The sequence below is a fragment of the Carettochelys insculpta genome, chromosome 6, assembly GCF_033958435.1.
Source record: "Carettochelys insculpta isolate YL-2023 chromosome 6, ASM3395843v1, whole genome shotgun sequence".
Classification (NCBI taxonomy): Eukaryota; Metazoa; Chordata; order Testudines; family Carettochelyidae; genus Carettochelys; species Carettochelys insculpta.
The window spans coordinates 123,087,580-123,105,387 of record NC_134142.1 but is presented as its reverse complement, the minus strand read 5'-3'; the positions used below and the strand labels follow the sequence as shown (position 1 = coordinate 123,105,387).

At 59.5% G+C, this 17,808-nt stretch overlaps 2 protein-coding genes across 8 annotated transcripts in view; both read left to right on the top strand.

Annotated features, from left to right (window-relative positions):
• Nucleotides 1–1,631: 1,631 nt before the first annotated feature.
• On the top strand, nucleotides 1,632–9,392 carry PRR14 (proline rich 14). 5 transcript variants are annotated; one of them, XM_074998191.1, is made up of 12 exons: nucleotides 1,632–1,788; nucleotides 3,167–3,329; nucleotides 3,653–3,929; nucleotides 4,353–4,501; nucleotides 4,801–5,068; nucleotides 5,305–5,354; nucleotides 5,456–5,517; nucleotides 6,180–6,984; nucleotides 7,113–7,197; nucleotides 7,457–7,563; nucleotides 7,796–7,867; nucleotides 8,202–9,392. In XM_074998191.1, the coding sequence occupies exons 2-12, from the start codon at nucleotides 3,262–3,264 to the stop codon at nucleotides 8,458–8,460; spliced, it is 2,202 nt and encodes a 733-aa protein (XP_074854292.1). In that variant the 5' UTR covers nucleotides 1,632–1,788; nucleotides 3,167–3,261; the 3' UTR covers nucleotides 8,461–9,392. The 5 variants fall into 5 exon arrangements, with proteins under 5 accessions (XP_074854292.1, XP_074854290.1, XP_074854291.1 ...); XM_074998189.1 differs by having other exon boundaries at nucleotides 6,177–6,984; XM_074998190.1 differs by lacking the exon at nucleotides 1,632–1,788 and adding an exon at nucleotides 2,590–2,669 and having other exon boundaries at nucleotides 6,177–6,984.
• A 1,201-nt stretch (nucleotides 9,393–10,593) lies between these two features.
• The window catches only part of FBRS (fibrosin), a 33,015-nt gene continuing 25,800 nt past the window's right edge, over nucleotides 10,594–17,808 (top strand). For all 3 annotated transcript variants that reach the window (XM_074998183.1, XM_074998184.1, XM_074998182.1), the window contains exons 1-7: nucleotides 10,594–12,465; nucleotides 13,399–13,581; nucleotides 13,894–13,929; nucleotides 14,040–14,069; nucleotides 14,297–14,345; nucleotides 16,221–16,620; nucleotides 17,410–17,645. In XM_074998183.1, the coding sequence (XP_074854284.1) occupies nucleotides 12,121–12,465; nucleotides 13,399–13,581; nucleotides 13,894–13,929; nucleotides 14,040–14,069; nucleotides 14,297–14,345; nucleotides 16,221–16,620; nucleotides 17,410–17,645 (1,279 nt within the window). In that variant the 5' untranslated portion in view covers nucleotides 10,594–12,120. The remainder of the gene's footprint in view (nucleotides 12,466–13,398; nucleotides 13,582–13,893; nucleotides 13,930–14,039; nucleotides 14,070–14,296; nucleotides 14,346–16,220; nucleotides 16,621–17,409; nucleotides 17,646–17,808) is intronic.

Sequence of the window (17,808 nt, the reverse complement as noted above, 5' to 3'; positions counted from 1 at the left end):
ATTCACAATATACTCAGGTCTTTAACAGAATGGTCTTTAAATGAAGGACTCACTGACCGGCTTATGTGTATTGAGATTCTTGTTGTCTGCTCTGTGTCCATTCATGCTTTGGTGAAGACTTTGCCCTGTTTGTCCAATGTACATAGCGGAGGGGCATTGCTGGCATATAATGGCATGTATAATATTGGTCGAGGTAATAAATATATAGTGTGTAGTGAATATATATTTGATAGTTACAGTAGTGAATAAACTGATTACAAATGTTAAGGCTTGCCAACCATGTAACTAATTACAGAACACAAGGTTAAGAGGTAATGCCAAAAGAGAGAGAGAGAGAGAGAGAGAATGAGAGAGAGAGAGAGAGAGAGACCACCACTCTGCGGAACTTGCACTCATTGGGGTTCCCAGGTGGTGATGGTAGCTGGGGGTCCAAAGGACAGCAGACAAGCCCAGACCCCATCACGATCAGGCAGAAGATGATGAATTCTTGGTGGACCTGATGTAGAATTTACATCCAATCATCAGAATAGTTTCTTGAGCAAGAGGAGGTGTTTTTACAGAGATAGGACAATTGTTCAAGAAGAACACGAGGTTTGATTATTGGTAAACAGAGGTGAGACAGTAGAGACGGATCATGCCTGGCTGTGGGCGATGTTCCTTGAAGGAGCTCACAATGCAAGTACAACAAGAGTCCTGCGCACCTTATAGACTAACAAATTTCGGAGCATAAGCTTCCTTGGGCAAAGACCCGCTCCGTCATCTGATCTCATTAGATGAAGCGGGTCTTTGCCCACGAAAGCTGATGCTCTGTTAGTCTACAAGGTGCCACGGGACTTCTTGTTTTTGAAGACGCAGACTAACTCGGCTACCCCCGATACTTGTCACGATGCACGTAGGCAGTTTCAGTACTTCAGGTACCAACAGGGTCCATCCTTAGACCTGGTCTGACACGGACTCATTTGGGGGTGAGCAAGCCTGGGCTCATGAGCCTCTGGAGCGGAGATTTCCCACCAGGCAATGCTTCCCGGCTTTCGGGACCCCGCAGTTCAGTGCGGTGCCTGCTGAGCTGCTCATGGACGTCTGTCTGCTCTGGCTTCAGTGCAGATGAGGCCGGGGGCGGGCCGGGGCGGGGGTTCCTTCACCCAGGTGCCATTGTTGGCGGGATTTAAGTGTGCCAGTCTCGGTGCTTTGTCTTTGATGCACGCAGAGGCCTGGGGGGGGGAAGGGATTTGGGTTCCAGGGGTGTCCCGTCCCCCTCCCCCGCCCGGCTCTCCAAGCGCACGGGACTGGCAGGGGGTTATGCTCTGGCTCCCCAGAACACACAGCTGGAAGGTAACAGGGTGCAAAGCGGGCCACGAGCCACCTGGCAGCCTCGCCTGGCCCTTTAAATCCCCAGCTTCCCGCCCTCATCCAAAATGGCCTCCTCCGAACGTGCTTCACCGCCTCCGAGGCCCTTATGTAAGATGGCAGCGCCGCCCGGCGTGACCGCTAGGTTCCCTTCCCACGCTCCTGGCACCGCAGCCGCGCGCGGTTGCCCCTCCCCAAGATGGCGGCGGCCCAACGTGCCGCGGCGCAGCTTGCTCGCCCTCTGACAAGATGGCGGCCTCCACGGCGTCAAGGTCTCAGGGTCCTCGGGCAGCAAGGCACGCATCTATTGGCTGAGGGAGGACCGGAGCAAGGCCCGCTGCCATTGGCCGTCGGGAGGTGGGGCCGTGGCGTGTCGGCAGAAACGGGGCGGGGCGGAAGGAGGCTGAGCCGCTGCCGGGGACCGAACGGGGGCGAGAGCCGGTGAGCCGGGGGGCGGGGAGAAGGGGTGCAGTAGGGGGAGGGGTGGGCAAGAGGAGCCGTGGGGGGAGCTGTGGGGGTCAATGCGGGGGGAGTGATGATGTGAGCGGGGGGTGGAAGGGGCAGTGGGGTGAGCTATGGGGCAGTGGGGTGGGGAGGGCAATGGGCGGAGCCAGCGGGCAGTGGGGGAAGAGGGTAATGGGGGGAGGAAGTAATGGGTGGAGCTTGGGGGGCTTAGCGCTGCGGAGGGGAGCAGTGGGGGGGAGCCGTGGGGCAGTGGGGGGAGCCTGAGAAGGGGCAGTGAGATGGAGGGAGCAGTGGAGTGAGCTGTGGGGTAGTGGGGTGGGGAGGGTAATGAGGGAGAAAGCAGTGGGTAGAGCTTGGGGGGGTAGTGGGGGAGCTGGGGAAGGATGGGGGCAGTGGTGAAAGCCAGGGGGAGCCAGGAGGGGGAGTAATGGGAGATCCAGGGGGTTAGAGAACAATGAGGGCTTTGGGGGGTAATGGGGGCAGGTAACATGGGGAGGTCAGGGAGGGGAGCATGGGGTGGGGAGACCTAGGGAATGGACAGCTGAGGGAATTTGGGATGGTGAGTTGACTGGGGTGGGGGGATTTGAGGGGGGAAAGCCAGGGCAGTGTAGTGGGGCCTAGCGCTGGGGTGATGGATTCTGGGGCATGGACCTCAATGGGGGAGAGCTCTGGGGAGTAACTAGAGCAAACAAATAGGGCTGGTGGGAAGGATTTAGGGGGAGAAGGGAGGAACCTGAAGGAGGGGTTGAGAAATCAGGAGATGGCTCTAGGGGGTGGGTCAGCACCAGGAGACCGGACAAAGGGCTGGAGAAGCCCCACGAGGACCCCTGTGTGCGATCATTTGAGCCCCACGCCAAGTGGGTGTCAGATCACTCAAGCACTGCGGCTCTCTGCTTACTTCTAGCAATGGCTTTGCCTGCCCAGTAATGGCCTGTACTTATTCACCGGGCAGCTCCCTGGTGTTCTTGTCCATTGTGATCTTGCAGTTCTGCGTGGTGGGAATGTGCCACCTCTGCACTCTCTCCTCCCCAGCGCTGGGGAGAGCCCCCACTCCTTACCCCCACGCAGCTTGATGTGGAGGGATGGGAGCCTAGCACACAGCTGGGGGGCCGTGCTGCCACATCTAGGATGCAAGAGGTTGGGGTGGGAGGCGTCATGCTGAGCCTCCAGGGGCTCTTTGGGTGGCTGTCTTGCAGTAGGCATCCTCCAGTCTGCATAGACTATGGATCGCGCCCTTTAAAGTTTCAACCGAGGACTTCATTTACAGCGTCTATTGTGACTATGAAGACCCACACGAGAGTGACAGTCCTTGCTGCATCTGCTCTTGTAACACTGGGTTCTCTCTTGTGGGCAGGGGAGGCCACACCAGAGGATGAGGAGGCTGTTCCTAGATAACTGCTAAACCCCTGATTCCGGGGACTGCCCCCTGCATCCCAGGTGGAGCCAGCCATGGAGCACCCTGTGGCCAGAGGAGTGCTGGCAGGGGGCTGCACCAAGCTGTCTGCCATTGTGTACAGGTGAGGCCATTGATGGCAGAGGGGGTGGCTTTTGTCCAGCAGCCTCCCTTCCAGGATCAGAGCCTGTTTGTCCTACCCTGGGTACACCAAACTGGGATCAGGGCCCTTCCTCTTCGCCTGGGGTTGGGCCGGGGGGGCAGTCTCAAGGGAGCTGTGGGGACTGGAGGACAGGATGCTCTAAGTGAGAGGCAATGGTCTTAACCTGATTGGGAGGGTGATTTTGGGGATGGGGAGTTGTGGGTTCCTGGGGTGAACATCATGCCCATAATCAAGAGGATTTGGGGTCCATGGCCCCTGTGAGTGACCCCTTCTCTCTCTTCCAGGCCCTCCCCCGAGAAGCAGCGCTCCCCTGCCCCCCAGGGGCCTGAGGAGAAGAACCTCCTGCTGGGCAGGCTGCCCCGGGGCAGAGCCAGGTCTCCCCGGGCAAAGCGCCAGTCGGAGAGACTGCAGGGCAGGCGGCGGCAGCTGCAGCAGCAGGGGGGGCAGGCTCAGTGGGGCCAGGGGACAGAGCTGTGGCTGGTGGCCTCACCCATGGAGAGAGCCCGGCACAGGGTACTGACCATTGCCCTGGAGGAGTGTCCTGCCACCACACGAGGGGCTGTGAGTGTGGGGCAGGGGAGAGGGGTGGTCTGGAAGTGGGGAGGGCCCTGCTTGGGGAGCTGATGCTCTGAGTCCTCGCCCAGGCCTGGCAGCTGGCTCCCTTGAACCCACTGAACCCTTTGCCACTCTCTAGTATGGATTTCTCGAGCCAGCCTCTGCCCCCGCGCCCCCCTTCTCTCGCAGCTCCCTGCTGTGGGGTGCCCCCAGACAGCCCAGCAACTCCTGTGCTGAGCTCTGGGGCAGGGGAGAGGAATGGGGGGCCGGATCTGGTTGATGTTGATGCCCTTGTTGCGTGTGGGAGGGGGCCAGGCTGGGCTCTTAAGTGGGGCCTAGTTGGGGTGTGCCAGGAGCTGGGAATCAGCTTCTGGGATGCTGGAAGGGATGAGGTCTATGTTTAACCCTATGGTGTCTTTTGCCCAGCAGATCTCCCAAAGGGACACATCCCCCCCGGCACACCCAGCCACTCCCTCCCTCCTGGAACAGCGCTTCCCTGGGGAGGCCTTTCCCCCAAATGGGAGCCCCCAGTCTGGGATGGATCGGAGCCCTAGGCAGCAGGAGCCCCCTGTGGACAGGTGAGCGAGGAGTCAGGTGTCAGGACAGCTGATGTCCTGGCAACTTTCAGATACTGGGCAGGGGTGTCTGCCGGGGATGTGGGGGTCACTGGCTGCTGGAGGATCTGCTGGGCTGGGGACTGAGAGAAGTGGCAGGCTGCTCTGGGAGACTGGGGAAGGGGGTGTAGTGCAGCTGAGGGTGGGGAAGGTGGGGGTGGGATTGCAGAAAGGCTGCTGCTGGTGTGCTGGGGTGAGGTGCTGAAGATTGTGCCAGTGAATGAGGCAGTTTTGGTGTTCATGGCCACATCTTGTTCCTTCAGACCCTCTCCTGAGAAGCAGAGCTCTGCTGCCAGCCAGAGCCCAGAGAATAAATCCCCCACCTTGGGCTGGCCGCCTCCAGGCACAGCCAGCTCCAAGTCAGAGCACCTGCAGGGCAAGCGATGGCTGCTGCACCAGGGGGCACCGCAGCAGAACCGGAAGCCTGGGGCATCTCCGTCCACCTCCCGCCGACGGAAGGAGCTGGTGACGTCGCCCATGGAGAGGGCCCAGCAGCGCATCCTGACTGTGGCACTGGAGGAGTGTCCTATGGTACTAGTGAGCAGCTGGGAGGGGCTGTGGGTGGGTGAGGGGTCGGGGGGAGAGGCTGCCAGAGGTGAGTAGGGATTTCAGCAGCGGGTGCTCTCCCAGGTGGATCAATGGGAATATTGGCCTTACAACCCAGGAGGAAGCTGCCCTGGCCAGGCACTGCTGTTCTCTTGGCCCTGCGGGGGTTGGAGGGTGGATCCCATCCCCTGCCCCGCTCAGATGCCGCCTCTCATTGGCAGGATGCTGACCTGCAGCAGGAAGATCTGCTGATGCCATCGCCTGCCAGCACGTGAGTGCACTTCTCTACCAGCCAGCTGGGGTGGGACCCAGGGCCTTCTCCTCTAGGGGGCGCTGGCCCCACAACTTCACTGCCTATCTCTCTCCTGACAGGGCCAATCAGCTAACAGCATCTTCCTCCTCCTCAGACCAGTGGGAGCCCTGCCCAGAGCCAGGTGGGTGGAGCTCCAGCTCACATGAGGGCAGGATGGGGGTGGAGTTTGCCCCTGGGTGGGTGGAGCTTTTCCTGAAAATGGTTTTTGTCCGAAAATGTTGGGAGGGAAACATGAACTTCAAGAACATTTCAGTTTGGGGTCGAAAACACTGTTTGAGCGTTCTGAGAGTGTCAGTTTTTGTTTTGCTTTTTGTTCTGTTTAACCTCAAACTTTCTATCTTATTGAGAAGACGCTCGTAGGAATTTTAGAGATTGAATAAGAGCAAAGGCCTTTAGCACTTTCTTGGAATGAAGTTTTGCAGCTCCAAAAGTGACTTTCCCCAAGCTTTGCATTGTGGGGAATCACAATTTCGTCTTGTTCCAAGAGCAGGGCTGGGGAGGCAAGTTTCGGCGTTTTCCTGGGAAGTGGAACACCTCCTTGTTCCCAGCTCCGGTGGGGATCAGAGGTGGGAAGGTCCAGCAGGAGATATGGGGAGCTGAACTTTGGAGGGAGGTTTCTGAGAGGGATGGGAGGTGGGGAAATGAAGAGGGGTGCTGAGAGGCCTTAGGGGCAGGGGTGTCTCTAGGGCCATGCTGAGATTTTAAGGCGTTCACCTGGCTGTCTGCATGTAACATGGTATGGTCTTCCCTTGACTTCTGACACCTGTGACCTACTCCCAGCAGATCCTGCCACAGGAGATGTCGAGCTGCCTGGCAGCCTCCTGCCGTCGTCGTCGTCCTCCTCCGCCTGGCCTCCCCCGATCTGTTCGCTGCTGCGCCCCCGGGCCTCAGCCCCCCGCTTCCAGCACTGGGGCATTGCCCCCTTCTTCCAGACTGTCAGATCCAAGCTGGAGACCTTCGCTGACATCTTCCTGAGCCCGGTCAAGCCGCGCCTGTGCCCCCCGCCTCCTCCCCGCCTGGAGGAGGGGGAGGCGCAGCCAGCAGAGACCCCCTGCCCCGAGGAGGAGCCAGCACGGAGCCAGGGTGGGCCCAGTCCGCACGGGACACGCAGCCCACGCCAGGGTGTGAACATCGAGGTGAAAATCGCCATCTCGGAGCCAGCAGAGAGGCGGGGCCCTGGCGTAGCCGAAGGTGATGTGGTGGGGGACGGTGTCGTGAGCCGCAGACCTCCCATCCGCCAGTGGCGCCTGAGTGCTGAGAATCCCGGCCAGCCCCGGCTGGGCCGCAGCTACTCCTGCCCTGACTTTCCCTGGGCTCTGCTGTCCCCCTTGCCTGCGCCAGCCCCCTGCCCGGCACGCCGGCGCCGCCACACAGTCTGCAGCCTGGAGGTGTCACGGGAGTTGCTGCGGGGCCACCCCTTGCCCCCCGCCCTGCCCTGCCTGCGCAAGGAAGTCTTCCCTTTCCCCCCGGCAGCCTCCCGCCGCCTGCTCGGCCCCGTGGGGCGCATGGCCCGCTGCGATGAGGCCTGTTCTTCCTGCCCGGGGCTGTCCTGTCACAAGGAGCGTGCTGCTGCCCTGCTTCACCCCAGGTAACCTGCCCCTGCTGGCCCCTAACACCACCCCACCCAGAAACTCAGCTCCTGGGGCCGGGGCATTTCCTTGGCCCCTAGTAAAGGGCCTGAGAAGTTCAAGTTCATACGATCTTCTTGCCTCCCAGGGATGGCTCCCAGCACCTGGAGCAGGGGGACGGGCGCCATGGAATCGCCACGGATGGGATGGTGCTGCCACACCCAGACACCAAGGTGAAGTGGAGCAGTGAGGGGTAGTGCTGGTCCCAGAATCCCAGATGGTGCTGGGGGTATCGGGGAGCAGAGCACCGTGCTGCCTGGGGGAGGGGGTGGGGCTTGGCTCGGCTCAGCAGGGGGCACTGTGTTGTATGGGGGAGGGGGGCAGGGCTCGGCAGGGGGTGCTGGATGGGACAGAGGGGCATCCTCCACTCAGTATCTGCATAACAGGGAATCTTTCCTGAACCTGTTGTGTTTCTCTCCCTGTTCCCTGCAGAGCTCCCAGGAAGGGACCCCGGGGAAAGTGTCCTGCTTCCGCATCCGCAAGACTCCCGCCAAACAGCAGGCCAACCTGACACCAATGGGCCTGCCCCGGCCAGTCAGGTATGAGGAGGTCTGGCGTGGGGGCGTGCCCACAAGCCGGGCTCCTGGTTTCCGTCCCTGGCTCTGAGTCTCCGCAGCAGTTCCAGCCAGCCACAGGATTCTCTTCCGTTCCTCTCCCAAAATGGGGCATCGCTTTTGTGTGGCGTTGCCTGGCCCCCCTCCGGAGCTGCAGTGTCTGCGCGGACGCTGCTGTGGGCACGCGCTGTTGCTCAGTCTGGTCTCCCTGTCACAGGCTGGACAAGAAGGAGTTCAGTTTGGAGGAGATCTACACCAACAAGAACTACCGCACTCCCACCGAGAAGAGGTGAGAGGCCCTGGGCGCAGTGACCGCTGCAGGGGAGGGGCCTTGAGGGGACACCTGCCTCCCCCAGTGCGCAGGAAAGGGGCAGCCCTGGCCGTGGAGGCGAGGAGAGGTGCATGAGGTTAAATCCAGATATGCGGGGTTCTTGCTGGTCCAGCAGTCCAATCTCCATCGCCGAAGGAGGGGGCCAGAGGGGAAGTGGTCCCACCTGGGGTACACAACAGGCGAGCACCCAGCCGTCTGCTGCCTCACTGGGCTATGAGTGTTCCGTCCGGGATAGGGGGCCGGTTGGAACCAGGTGCCTGGGTCCCATCTAGCCTTCTCCCCTCCCCCACAGGACCTTTGAAACGATCTTCGAGGAGCCTCGGGAGCGGAACGGGGCACTGGTGCTCACCAGCCAGCGCAAACTCAAGCGCGCCATGGAGTTCCAGGACAGCAGCCTACCCCGCAAGCAGCGCCGGTCCCGGTCCCGAGCAAGGCTGGCAGGGCGGGCGCCAGGTGGGCGCCGGGCCCCACCACAGCACCCCAACCTGGAGGAACTGCTGCGCCAGCGCCTGGCTGAGCTGGACGCCCTATTTGAAGCTGATGGGGACTAAGGGGTGCTCCTTGCTGTCCAGATACAGGCTGGGGGCATCGAACTGGAGACTGGCGGGGAGAACTTCCAGAATCCTGTAGGATCCCAGGAGCATGATTATGTCCCAGAATCTCGGCTCTCCAAGGGAGCATCTCCCATGGGGATACACCCAGAATGTTCTGCTCTTGGGCCTCCTGCTAGAACCATCATGTCTTGAGGGGGTTACTCCTAGAATCCTCTGCTCCCCTGGGGCTTGCGAACCCATGTCCAGCAGGGATCTCTCTGGGAGAGGGATGGCCTAGTTCTACCCAGAATCCTTTGCTTCCCAGGAGACATCTTCCCCCTTGAGTTCTGATTCTCTCCAGAACTGGCCACTTCCCTGGGGCAGCTCTTGGCCTCTTCCAGATCTGCCTGAGCTGGGGCAGCTGCCCTGAAGCAGCCAGTTGCTGATCTGTCTCCACTGCTGCTCCACGTCCAGTCCAGGAGCAGGGTGAAGGTCCAGCAGGTGTGACGAACCTTCCTCTTCTCAGTACTCAGTGGCCTAAACACACATCCTCCAGGTGCCTCCATCCTCTCAGTGCCTCTGCCTGTCACCCCTCGGTGGCTGAACATGCGGGAGTAGGTAGTTCAGCAGGGGCAGTAGTGGCCATTTTAGGGTAATTTCCCACTGAGTGCCTTGGGGGCAAGTGGCCTTTGTCCAGCCAGCCTGGGAAATATGGCAGGAGGAGAGGCTTGTGCGTGAAGGAACCAAGGCATCTGTTCCCTCTCTGTAGTGGGGAGAGGATGGAATTTTCCCCTCTGAAGTATGGCTGCAGCCCGGGGAGGCACTAGCAGGTACCCTGGCCGTGGGGTGTCTCTGGGGCTGGGCCCTGAGGGGCCACTCGGTGGATATTCACTAGTTTTTATGTGTTTGGTTTTTTTTTTTGAGATCTATATTTCTATTAAACTTTTCAATGAAAACATCCCTCCTGTTGTCTGGTCACCTTCATTCACACTCTCTCTGGCCCTGGGGCCATTGTGCAGCAGGGAAGAGCTCAGCAGGGGGTGCTCTCCTGAGGTGAGAGCTGATCCCAATGACTCAGGGTGGCGCTGGAAGGCCCTGTATTGCAGGGTGAGGACTTGTGTGTGTGTGTGTGTTTGTTTTCCCTTTGCAGCCAGGGTTGACCGTTGCATGCGCCTAGGGGGCACTATGCTGCAGTGAGCTCAGCTGGGGTCTATGTGGCAATGGTTCGGAGGAAGCTAGTAGGAGGTAAGCCCTGAACCTCAGAGCCTTGTGTGAGCCACTTCTAATGTCTTGCCTCAATTGGTCTTGTCTATGCCCCATCTCTTAAGCAAGCCAGGATCAAAGCAATTCCTATGGTGGGGCTCCTAGGAGGCCCTGGCACAGACCAGTCCCAGTGGTGCCTTGGTGCTGTATGGATCAAATGATTGCCCTTTATGTGGTGGCAGTGAGTTGAGATATGCCAGGGGCGTGGGGTGAGAAATGCTGCTGCATAGGATGCTCAGACCATGTGTATTCCATGGGGAGATGAGGCTGGCTGTGGGTTATGGGATGATGGGCTTATTGTTACTCACAGGGGCCTGCTTTGGCTTCTGGGGAAGGGGCTGCTGCAGCTGTAACAGGAACAGATTTGCCTATACCTGGCTGCTTGGTGCTGGGTTAACCCTGCTGCCCCCAGCTATGGCTTTGGGAGGTGGGGGGTGGGCAGGTCAGGAGGTGGGGAGCTGATAGCATGCAGCTGCTGCAGGCTAGGGCCAGCTGGGATTATGACTGGAGGAGAGCAACAGCCATCAGTGTGTGATATCACAAAGCTGCAGTGACATAATCACAACAGCCAGGACGACATCAGGGCTTGTTCTGCTGTCAGAGTTGGGGCTATGACATCACGGGAGGATGTGATGTCCTCCAGCTAGGCCAGAACCTCATTCAGTAAGCTGTGAGGTTGTGACATCACCAGGCTGCCGCGTGACACCACAGCGGGGCGTCCCCCGGCTGCTGTGACATCGCACAGTGGGTCGGGGAGGGAGGGAGGCGGCAGGGACTACTTCTTCCGGCGGAGGGATGCACCGTGTCTGCGCGCGTGCTTTTACCGACGGAGGGATCGCACGCTGTGGGCGGGGCTGCGTCGCGTGCCGTGCGCAGAAGGGAAGAGGATCCGGCAGCGACGCACAGACGGAGCCGAGAGTCGGGGGGCAGCGGCGAGTGGGGCGCGGCCCGAGGAGGGGGAGGACGGGACCAACCAGGCCCCCTCCCGTAGGTGAAACAGTAACCGGCTCGGACCGAACCATTCCACCCCCTCCGCCCCGGCCAATCACTGGGGGGGGCCGCGGGGACGGCGGAGGGCACGAGCTTCGCGGCCAATCAGCGCGGGGGTCGCGAGACGCCCCGTTCCCCGCAACGGCCGCGAGACGCGCCCCCCTTCACCGCGCCTCGTCACCGCCGAGGGATTCCTGCCCTCTACGGCCGCTTTCTTAAAGGGGCAGAGCGCGACACGAGAGGAGTTCAGGGGCATTTCTGCCGGAGGAGAACAACCGCCCCCCCGGCCGCTTCATCCCCGCGCCTGTCAACGGATTTAAAGGGAGCCCGGCTCTGGTGAAGGGGAGTCCGTTCCTGCCCCATTGTGGACAGGGGGCTTTTTGGTCGGAGGAGTTGGACGCCGCGTTCTTAAAGGGGAAGCTAGCTGCCCGAATCACGGAAGTGGCTGGTGGGATTTAAACGGAGTCTTAAGGGGGACGTGTCTCTTTAATATGAATTCTAAGAAGCGGTTTCACACCGGTTTCTTAAAGGGGCAGTGATACCACCACCAGGCTGGTCAGTCCGGATTTGGAGCAAGGAGGTGCCTCGCCCTGAAGGCAGGACATCGTTAAAGGCCTCGAGGTTGCCGCCGCCCCTACACAAGCTGCTGCCATCGCTGCCACGAGCCGGAGCCTTAAAGAGGAAGTTGACCCCGCTGGCTTCACTGCTGAAGATGATGAGCGTTGGGCGCACCAAGAGATGTCCAGAGTGACTGTGGAGGGGGCCTGGAGCTCATGCCCTTAAAGGGGAGCCCAAAACCGCCAAGGCACCACCTGCTGCTGCAGTTTTTGTGTTGGCAGGATTTAAATCTAGTTCCCCGAACCCCACGGGAGGGATGTGAGGCCTGATTAAAGGGGAAGTCTTGGCGAGAGACTGCCTCAGCCATTGCCTCACCTGCCCTTAAAGGGGAGGCCGTTGGGACGAGACAGTGGTAGAAGTGTGCGTTTCAGCAGTGCTTTCATCTCAGTTAACGGGGGTGTGCCCCTCAGCTTGCCGCGGTCTTGGAGTTTATGTCAAGGGGCATTAACTTGGTATTTGAAAAGCCTGTATTAAACGGGAGGACGTGCAGAGTAGCTGCTGTGGCATTTGGAAGGGGAGGCCCCACCAAAGAAACTGCCACAGGGAGTTCGTGTTGCAGGGCCTTACATCAAAGGAGAAGGGCACCAGTGTGTGTCAAAAGGCACCTTAAAGGAGAGGTTGCCAGCAAGCATTTAAAGGGGAGGACGAAGACATACATTCCCATTTGCTGGGAAGCACTTCCTACCTCTGGATCTCCACCAGTCAGCGCCCATTGGCGAGAGCAAGGACTCAGTTGAGAACAGCTGCCATGCAGCAGGCAGGAGAGGGGTGAAGAGCAACACAGGAAGAGGCTTGGCCAGGGACAGCATGGAAGCAGCAGCAGCTCCTGCCCCCTGCTGGAGCGGGGGTGCTGGCAGGGCCCGGCGACTGCGGCGCTGCTCGCGGCGGGACCGCGAGAGCCGCCGAAGCCAACGTCGAGGGGGGCGCCCAGGGGAACCCGCCCGCCGGGGTGTCCTCTCCTCCTCGTCAGACTCAGAGAGTGAAGGGCCTGCCCCACCAACTCCTGTGGCATCTGGCAAACCCCGGCGCCGGCCCTTACGCCGGAGGACAAGGCCATCAGGCTCCTCCTGCAGCCATGAGGAGGAAGAGGAGGAAGAGGACCTGATTGATGGCTTTGCTATTGCTAGTTTCATCAGTCTGGAGGCACTGGAGGTGAGATGCTGAGACTCACCCTCAGCCCCAGCCCTTATGGGGTTTAGGACACACACAGCAGAGCCAACTCCCAGCAGAGCACAGTGGTGTGCCCCATGCATGCAAACACCACACCCAAAAAAGACAACTAGAGGGCAGCCCAGCTGGGATAGGGTGGTTTGAGGTGGTTGTGTTTTTGGAGTTCTAAGCATACAGTGCTGGAGGCTGGACCATGTCTTGGTGCTGAGGGATCCTGGGGGCTGGGATATAGCAAGCGAGATGGCGCTGTGTCTCAGGGACGGAGGTTCCCCGGGGCTAGGCTCTAGTGGGGGTACAGGATATGTCTGGGTGCCTAGGGATGGGATGTAGTGAGGCAAAGGGGGCCATCTCTCAGTGCCTTGGATTCCTGAGGGTTGGGAAGTGGCATGGACACGGGGCTGTGCCTTTTACCAGGGATGCAGGGTGTTCAGGTAGGTTGCTTTCCTTTGGGAAGAGGTGCTGTGTCAGGCTACAGCTAAGACCTTTTCTGGTTGTGCTGTGAGTGAGGGAAGCCTGGTTTCAGTAGGGCAGGGTGTGGAGCTCTCTGAACTCAGCATGTTCCTGTTCTGCTTTGATTCAAACTTGTTCTTCTTGTCACACGGGACTGGTCAGGAATTGGGGTGTGAACCTGGAGTTTGGATGAATTCCATTAGGGTAATTATAATCTGCTTTGCCATGCCCCAGAGGTGGTTGCATCTCAGCACAAGGTGAGGAATCACTGTATAAACAGCTCTTAAGCTGGGCCCCGAGGCAGCCATATCTCAGTGCTCGCCAAGGGGTTCCAGTATAAGCAGCCCCCATGCTCCACCCCAGAGGTGACTGCTTCTCAGCCCTGGATAAGCGAATCCATTGGGATGGGTGGGCAGGTGTCATCTGTCCTCAAGGAGCTGATTCACTGTCTCCCCATCTCCACAGAAGGACACAACGTTGAGGACCCCTGAGCGGCTGGAGCATCGGCTGAAGCACTCGGGGAAGCGGAAGCGGGCCGAGGGGAGCGGCTCGGAGGAGGAGGGCCATGATGAGAGCTCAGAGAAGGGGTGTGGGCGGCATGCGGGGGAGCGGGCGCTGAGGAGACGCAGCAAGAGGAGGAGGAAGGAGGTGAGTGGAGGTGGGGGGTTGTGATTAGGCCAGGAGAACTGGAGGGCGTGGGCCTGCGAGGGAGGGTGGGGAACTTGTCGGTGGGAGGGTGATGCAATGGCAGGGGAGGGGCTGTGGAAAGGGCTGGAGTGGGGTGTTGGAGAGGGCAGGGCTTAGTGGGGGGAGAGGAATTGGCATGGGGAGGTAGAGAGAGAGGTGGTGGTTGCAAAGATCGGGGCTGGGGTGGGGAGATGCTCGTGATACATGGTGGAGGGCATTCCAGCTCTGCCGAGCAGGGGCGTTGCTGCCAATCAACCCCCTTGTCTCCCACAGGCCTCCCTCCGCTCTTACTTGGAAACAGGATACATAGTAAGTGGCGCTCCGGCTCTGCCCCCTTTGCCTGGCCCACCACACCCCCTGGGGGCAGGCTCGGGCAGCTCGCCCTCCGCTCATCCCACCTTTGTCTTTCTCCCTTGCAGTGTGACACGGAGAGCGACCCAGGGGAGCAGGTGAGAGGCCCTGAACTCCCCCACTCCCCCCGAACATCCCCCAATCACCACCCCTCCCTGAATCCCCCCCTCCCTGCAGGTAGGCGCATCGGGGGGGGAAGCCCTTCCTGGGGAGCAGGGGAGGCTCAGAGAATCAGGGAGAGTGTGGGGGCATCTTTGCATGTGTTTGGCACCAAGGGGGCCCCCTGTAGCCGGCAATGACGTGAGTCTGTTTCTCTCCCTGTCAGGCCTCCAATGATGACCTGGATCAATCGTTCACTGTCTCAACCAGCAAAGGTGGGTGTGATAGGAGGAGTGTGCCCCCATGCACTGTGGAACGGCTGCCCCCCCCACCCCCCTTAGGTCTCTAGCCTGCTGTGTCTTTCACGCTGCTTTGCTGTCAAAACAGCCACTGCTGGTCCTGCTCACACGCAGCTGCTGGCGTGCGATTCCCTCCCAGCTAAATTACAGGGGTGCTCTGGCTGGGCATTTGTTAATTACAAATGGGGCAGCCAAGGATGTAAAAGTGAGCCCATTAAATGGGGCGGCCCCCTTGCCTGTGGTGTCCACGGGGCCAGCACAGTCTGGGGCTGCTCTGGCTGTGCCCATGGTGGGCCCAGCTAGGCCAGAGCAAACTCCCGCTCATGTGGGTCAGGGCTGCTCCAGTCTCTGCCGGTTAACTGTATCCAAAAAGCCTCATTCTTTTAGGGCGAGTCTTACCAGTTAACCGTTAACATCCCTGAGGGTAATCGCAGCAAACCCCTCGGCCTAGCTCAGCGGTGTCCAGCCTTTTTTCATCGGAGACCATGCGGCAATTTTTTACATGTTCTGGGGGCCAAACACAAAATAGCTCCAAATCACAAACCCCGGTTGAAAGCCCTAACAGCAGTAAACTGCCCCCAGCCTTAAACCCCCCACCCCAGGCTTAGACCCCCCACAGCCCCAAGCTGCTCCCTGCCCACCCCCAGGCTTAACCTCTTGCTTGGAGCCCCAAACCGCTCTGCCACTGACCCTGCACCCCAGCTGTGGCTTTGCCCCGGTGGCTGCTCCGTGCCCTAGCTGCTGGGGCTCTGCAGCAGCCACCCCGCAGCAGCTGGTTCCTCCACAGCAGACAGCCTTGCGGGCTGGATAAAAAGGCTCTGCAGGCCAAATTCTGTCCTGCGAGCCACCTGTTGGACACGCCTGTCCTAGCCGTTCCCTCCGAAATGTGCATCTTGTCCTGGCCAGTTCCCTACTGCATAACACATGCTCGGAGAAAAGTCCGGCGTTTCATTAAGGGAAAATGCTTCAGTCACGGCAGGTTGGGTAAAACGACAGCACAAGTTGATTAACTACAGTAAGCAAACTTTTAAGTGATTGCAGGTAACAAGGCACGGAAGTCAGAATGGGTTACAAAGAGTATAAAAGAGTATAAAACGAATACCAACCTTAACGAGCTAAATGAACCTAAAAAGCCAAAAATCTGTTCTCATCAGCGTATGGCTGGCTGGCTGGGTTGCCTCAGCCACGACCTCCTCACAGCTCATAGCCGCCATGAGATGAGCGGAGATAGGTGATTTTGGAGGTGGTTGTTGCTCATCTTACACCCTTTCCCCCTCTTTGAGGATTATCTGAAGCTGGGGTCCAGGTGATGAGCACTTGGCTTATATGGAAAATCCCAGCTGTGGGTTTTCCAGTGTGCGAAGTTCTTGCTCATTCCTGTTTCTCTGCCAAAGAACAGCTGCTTACCTGGGTTATAGTCCGATTATAATCCGTGATGGTTGACACTTCTCCAGGGCATTTGGGTGGTGTTTGGGGCTGCTGTTCTGTGCTTGGCCTATGCTAGAGCAGTGCCATGCAGCAGACGTTTATAACTTCCCCTGCATCATTGTCCCACGCGTTTTACCAGGACGGTAACGTTCAGCAGATGATGGGTTTTGACAGAGTGTCGTGCTAAATTTGTCCTAGTTTGGTAAAAAAGGACGATTGCTGGGTACAACCTTTGACAAGACCCTAGCGCTGTACTGGGGCATAGGGGAGCACTAGCTGCTGGGAAGGGCACCTCCTCCTGGGCCCCCCCACTCTGCTCCATGCATACCAGCGCACCCTCCACTGGACGGGGGCAGCACCAGCAGCCAGGGGAGTGCCCCTGTTGCCGAGTGGTCTCTTACTCGGTGCCGTCTCTCTCCCCAGCCTCGGGCCCGGTTGGTGCAGTGAACGGGAGCTGTGCAGCCAAACTCTCTGTGATCCCCAAGGTCTCTGGGCTGGAGCGGAGCCAGGAGCGGAGCCATGAGGCCGATGGGGACCCCCTGCTAGTGCCTTTCCTGCCCAAGGACCCCCTTTCTCAGGCAGCCTCAGCCCCTCCGGTGGCCCCAGCCCGGCCACCTACTCCTCCAGCCCCACCACCCTCCCGGACACCCAACCTGGCTGCTGCCCGCACCACACCCCAGCCCCGGGGCCAGCCGCCGGCACCACCGGGGGGCTCCGCTCCCCCTGGCCTGCCCCAACCTGCTGTGCATGGGAAGGGAGCACCCTTCACCAGCCCCACGCCACCAGGGACCTATGGAGCAGGCCTGGACCTCAGTATGGCCGGGTGAGTATGCCGTGTGGGACGTTCCTGCCTCCTCCTTCCCCCTTTCTTCTGTCACCTGCTTTTCTCCTATCTCATTCCCTGCTCCCCTGTCTATCACGTTCCTTTCCTCGTTCTTTACCCCACAGCCTCCTCCCCACTTATTCTGTCAGGTTCCTCACTGTTCTCTCTCCTTTTGCTCCATCTCACTCCTTCCCCTTCTCCCACATTCTTTTCTTGCTCTGTCCCTGGTGAACCTGCTCTTAAATCTCCAGCGATGGAGATTCCACCATTTCCCTGGACAGTTTAGTCCACCAATGATTGGGAAGTTTTTCCTCGTATCTCTTTGTTCCCTCAGTCTTAGTCGCTTTCTTCCATCGTCTCACTCTTTTTCACCCTTTCCCCCTGTCGGTCTTTTGTCCCCTTCCTCTGTCTCTGAGACTTGGGCTCCACTAGGCAGAGAAGTCGATTGCAGATACGCAGTTGCTTGCATAGCTAGAATCGACTTACCTGGCTGTCTTCAGAGGGAGGTCGCCAGGGGAAACTCTCCTGTCACCTTCCCTGGCTCCTCGCGCAATCGAGAACCGGGGTCGACTGCTGACCTCAGCTCGATTTTTGCGCACCTCTGCTGGGCGTGCAGAATCGAACTCCCTGGGCAGGTTGATCTCCATGTAACGGAGACAAGTCCTCACATTTTCCTCCTTTCTTTGGCGTGGTTTTTTTTCTGGTTCGGTCTCCATTCTCCCCCCGCCCTCACTCATTCACTCTTCCCCCAGGCTGACTTTTTCTCTCTTTTTCGGTCTTGTTTTGCAGGTGCAGCCGGAGCAGCGCCCACGGCAAGCCCCTGCTGGCCCCATGCTCTTCAGCCTCGCAGCTGCCCCCCCGCCCTTCCACCCCCTCGCTGGCCCTGCCCCCCCACGCCTTCCCTTCCACCTTGCGTCCCCCTTCCCACCATCACCCACCCCTCTTCCCCCCCTCTCCTGGCCTGCCTCCCCCACCCCCTCTGCTCCAGGTCGCCGGGCACCCGGCCGCAGCCGCTGCCTTATCCGGTAAGTTGGGAGGGGTGGGGCATGTGGCAGGGCTGCCGGGGAGAGGCTGGGCAAACGGGGGTTGCGGCGTGAGTCCCAGCTCTCCTGGGAAGGGGCTGGTGGAAGAGGAAGGAGAGCATCTTTCCAGGGGCAAGGAACAGGCGGAAGATGGTTTCATATCTCC

Excerpts from the sequence above, each read along its gene's own strand:
- PRR14 (XM_074998189.1), top strand. The coding sequence starts at position 3,262 with ATGGAGCACCCTGTGGCCAGAGGAGTGCTGGCAGGGGGCTGCACCAAG. Across the intron at positions 5,069-5,304 it reads CACTGGAGGAGTGTCCTATG|GATGCTGACCTGCAGCAGGA; the intron begins GTACTAGTGAGC and ends TCTCATTGGCAG. Across the intron at positions 5,518-6,176 it reads GGAGCCCTGCCCAGAGCCAG|CAGATCCTGCCACAGGAGAT; the intron begins GTGGGTGGAGCT and ends ACCTACTCCCAG.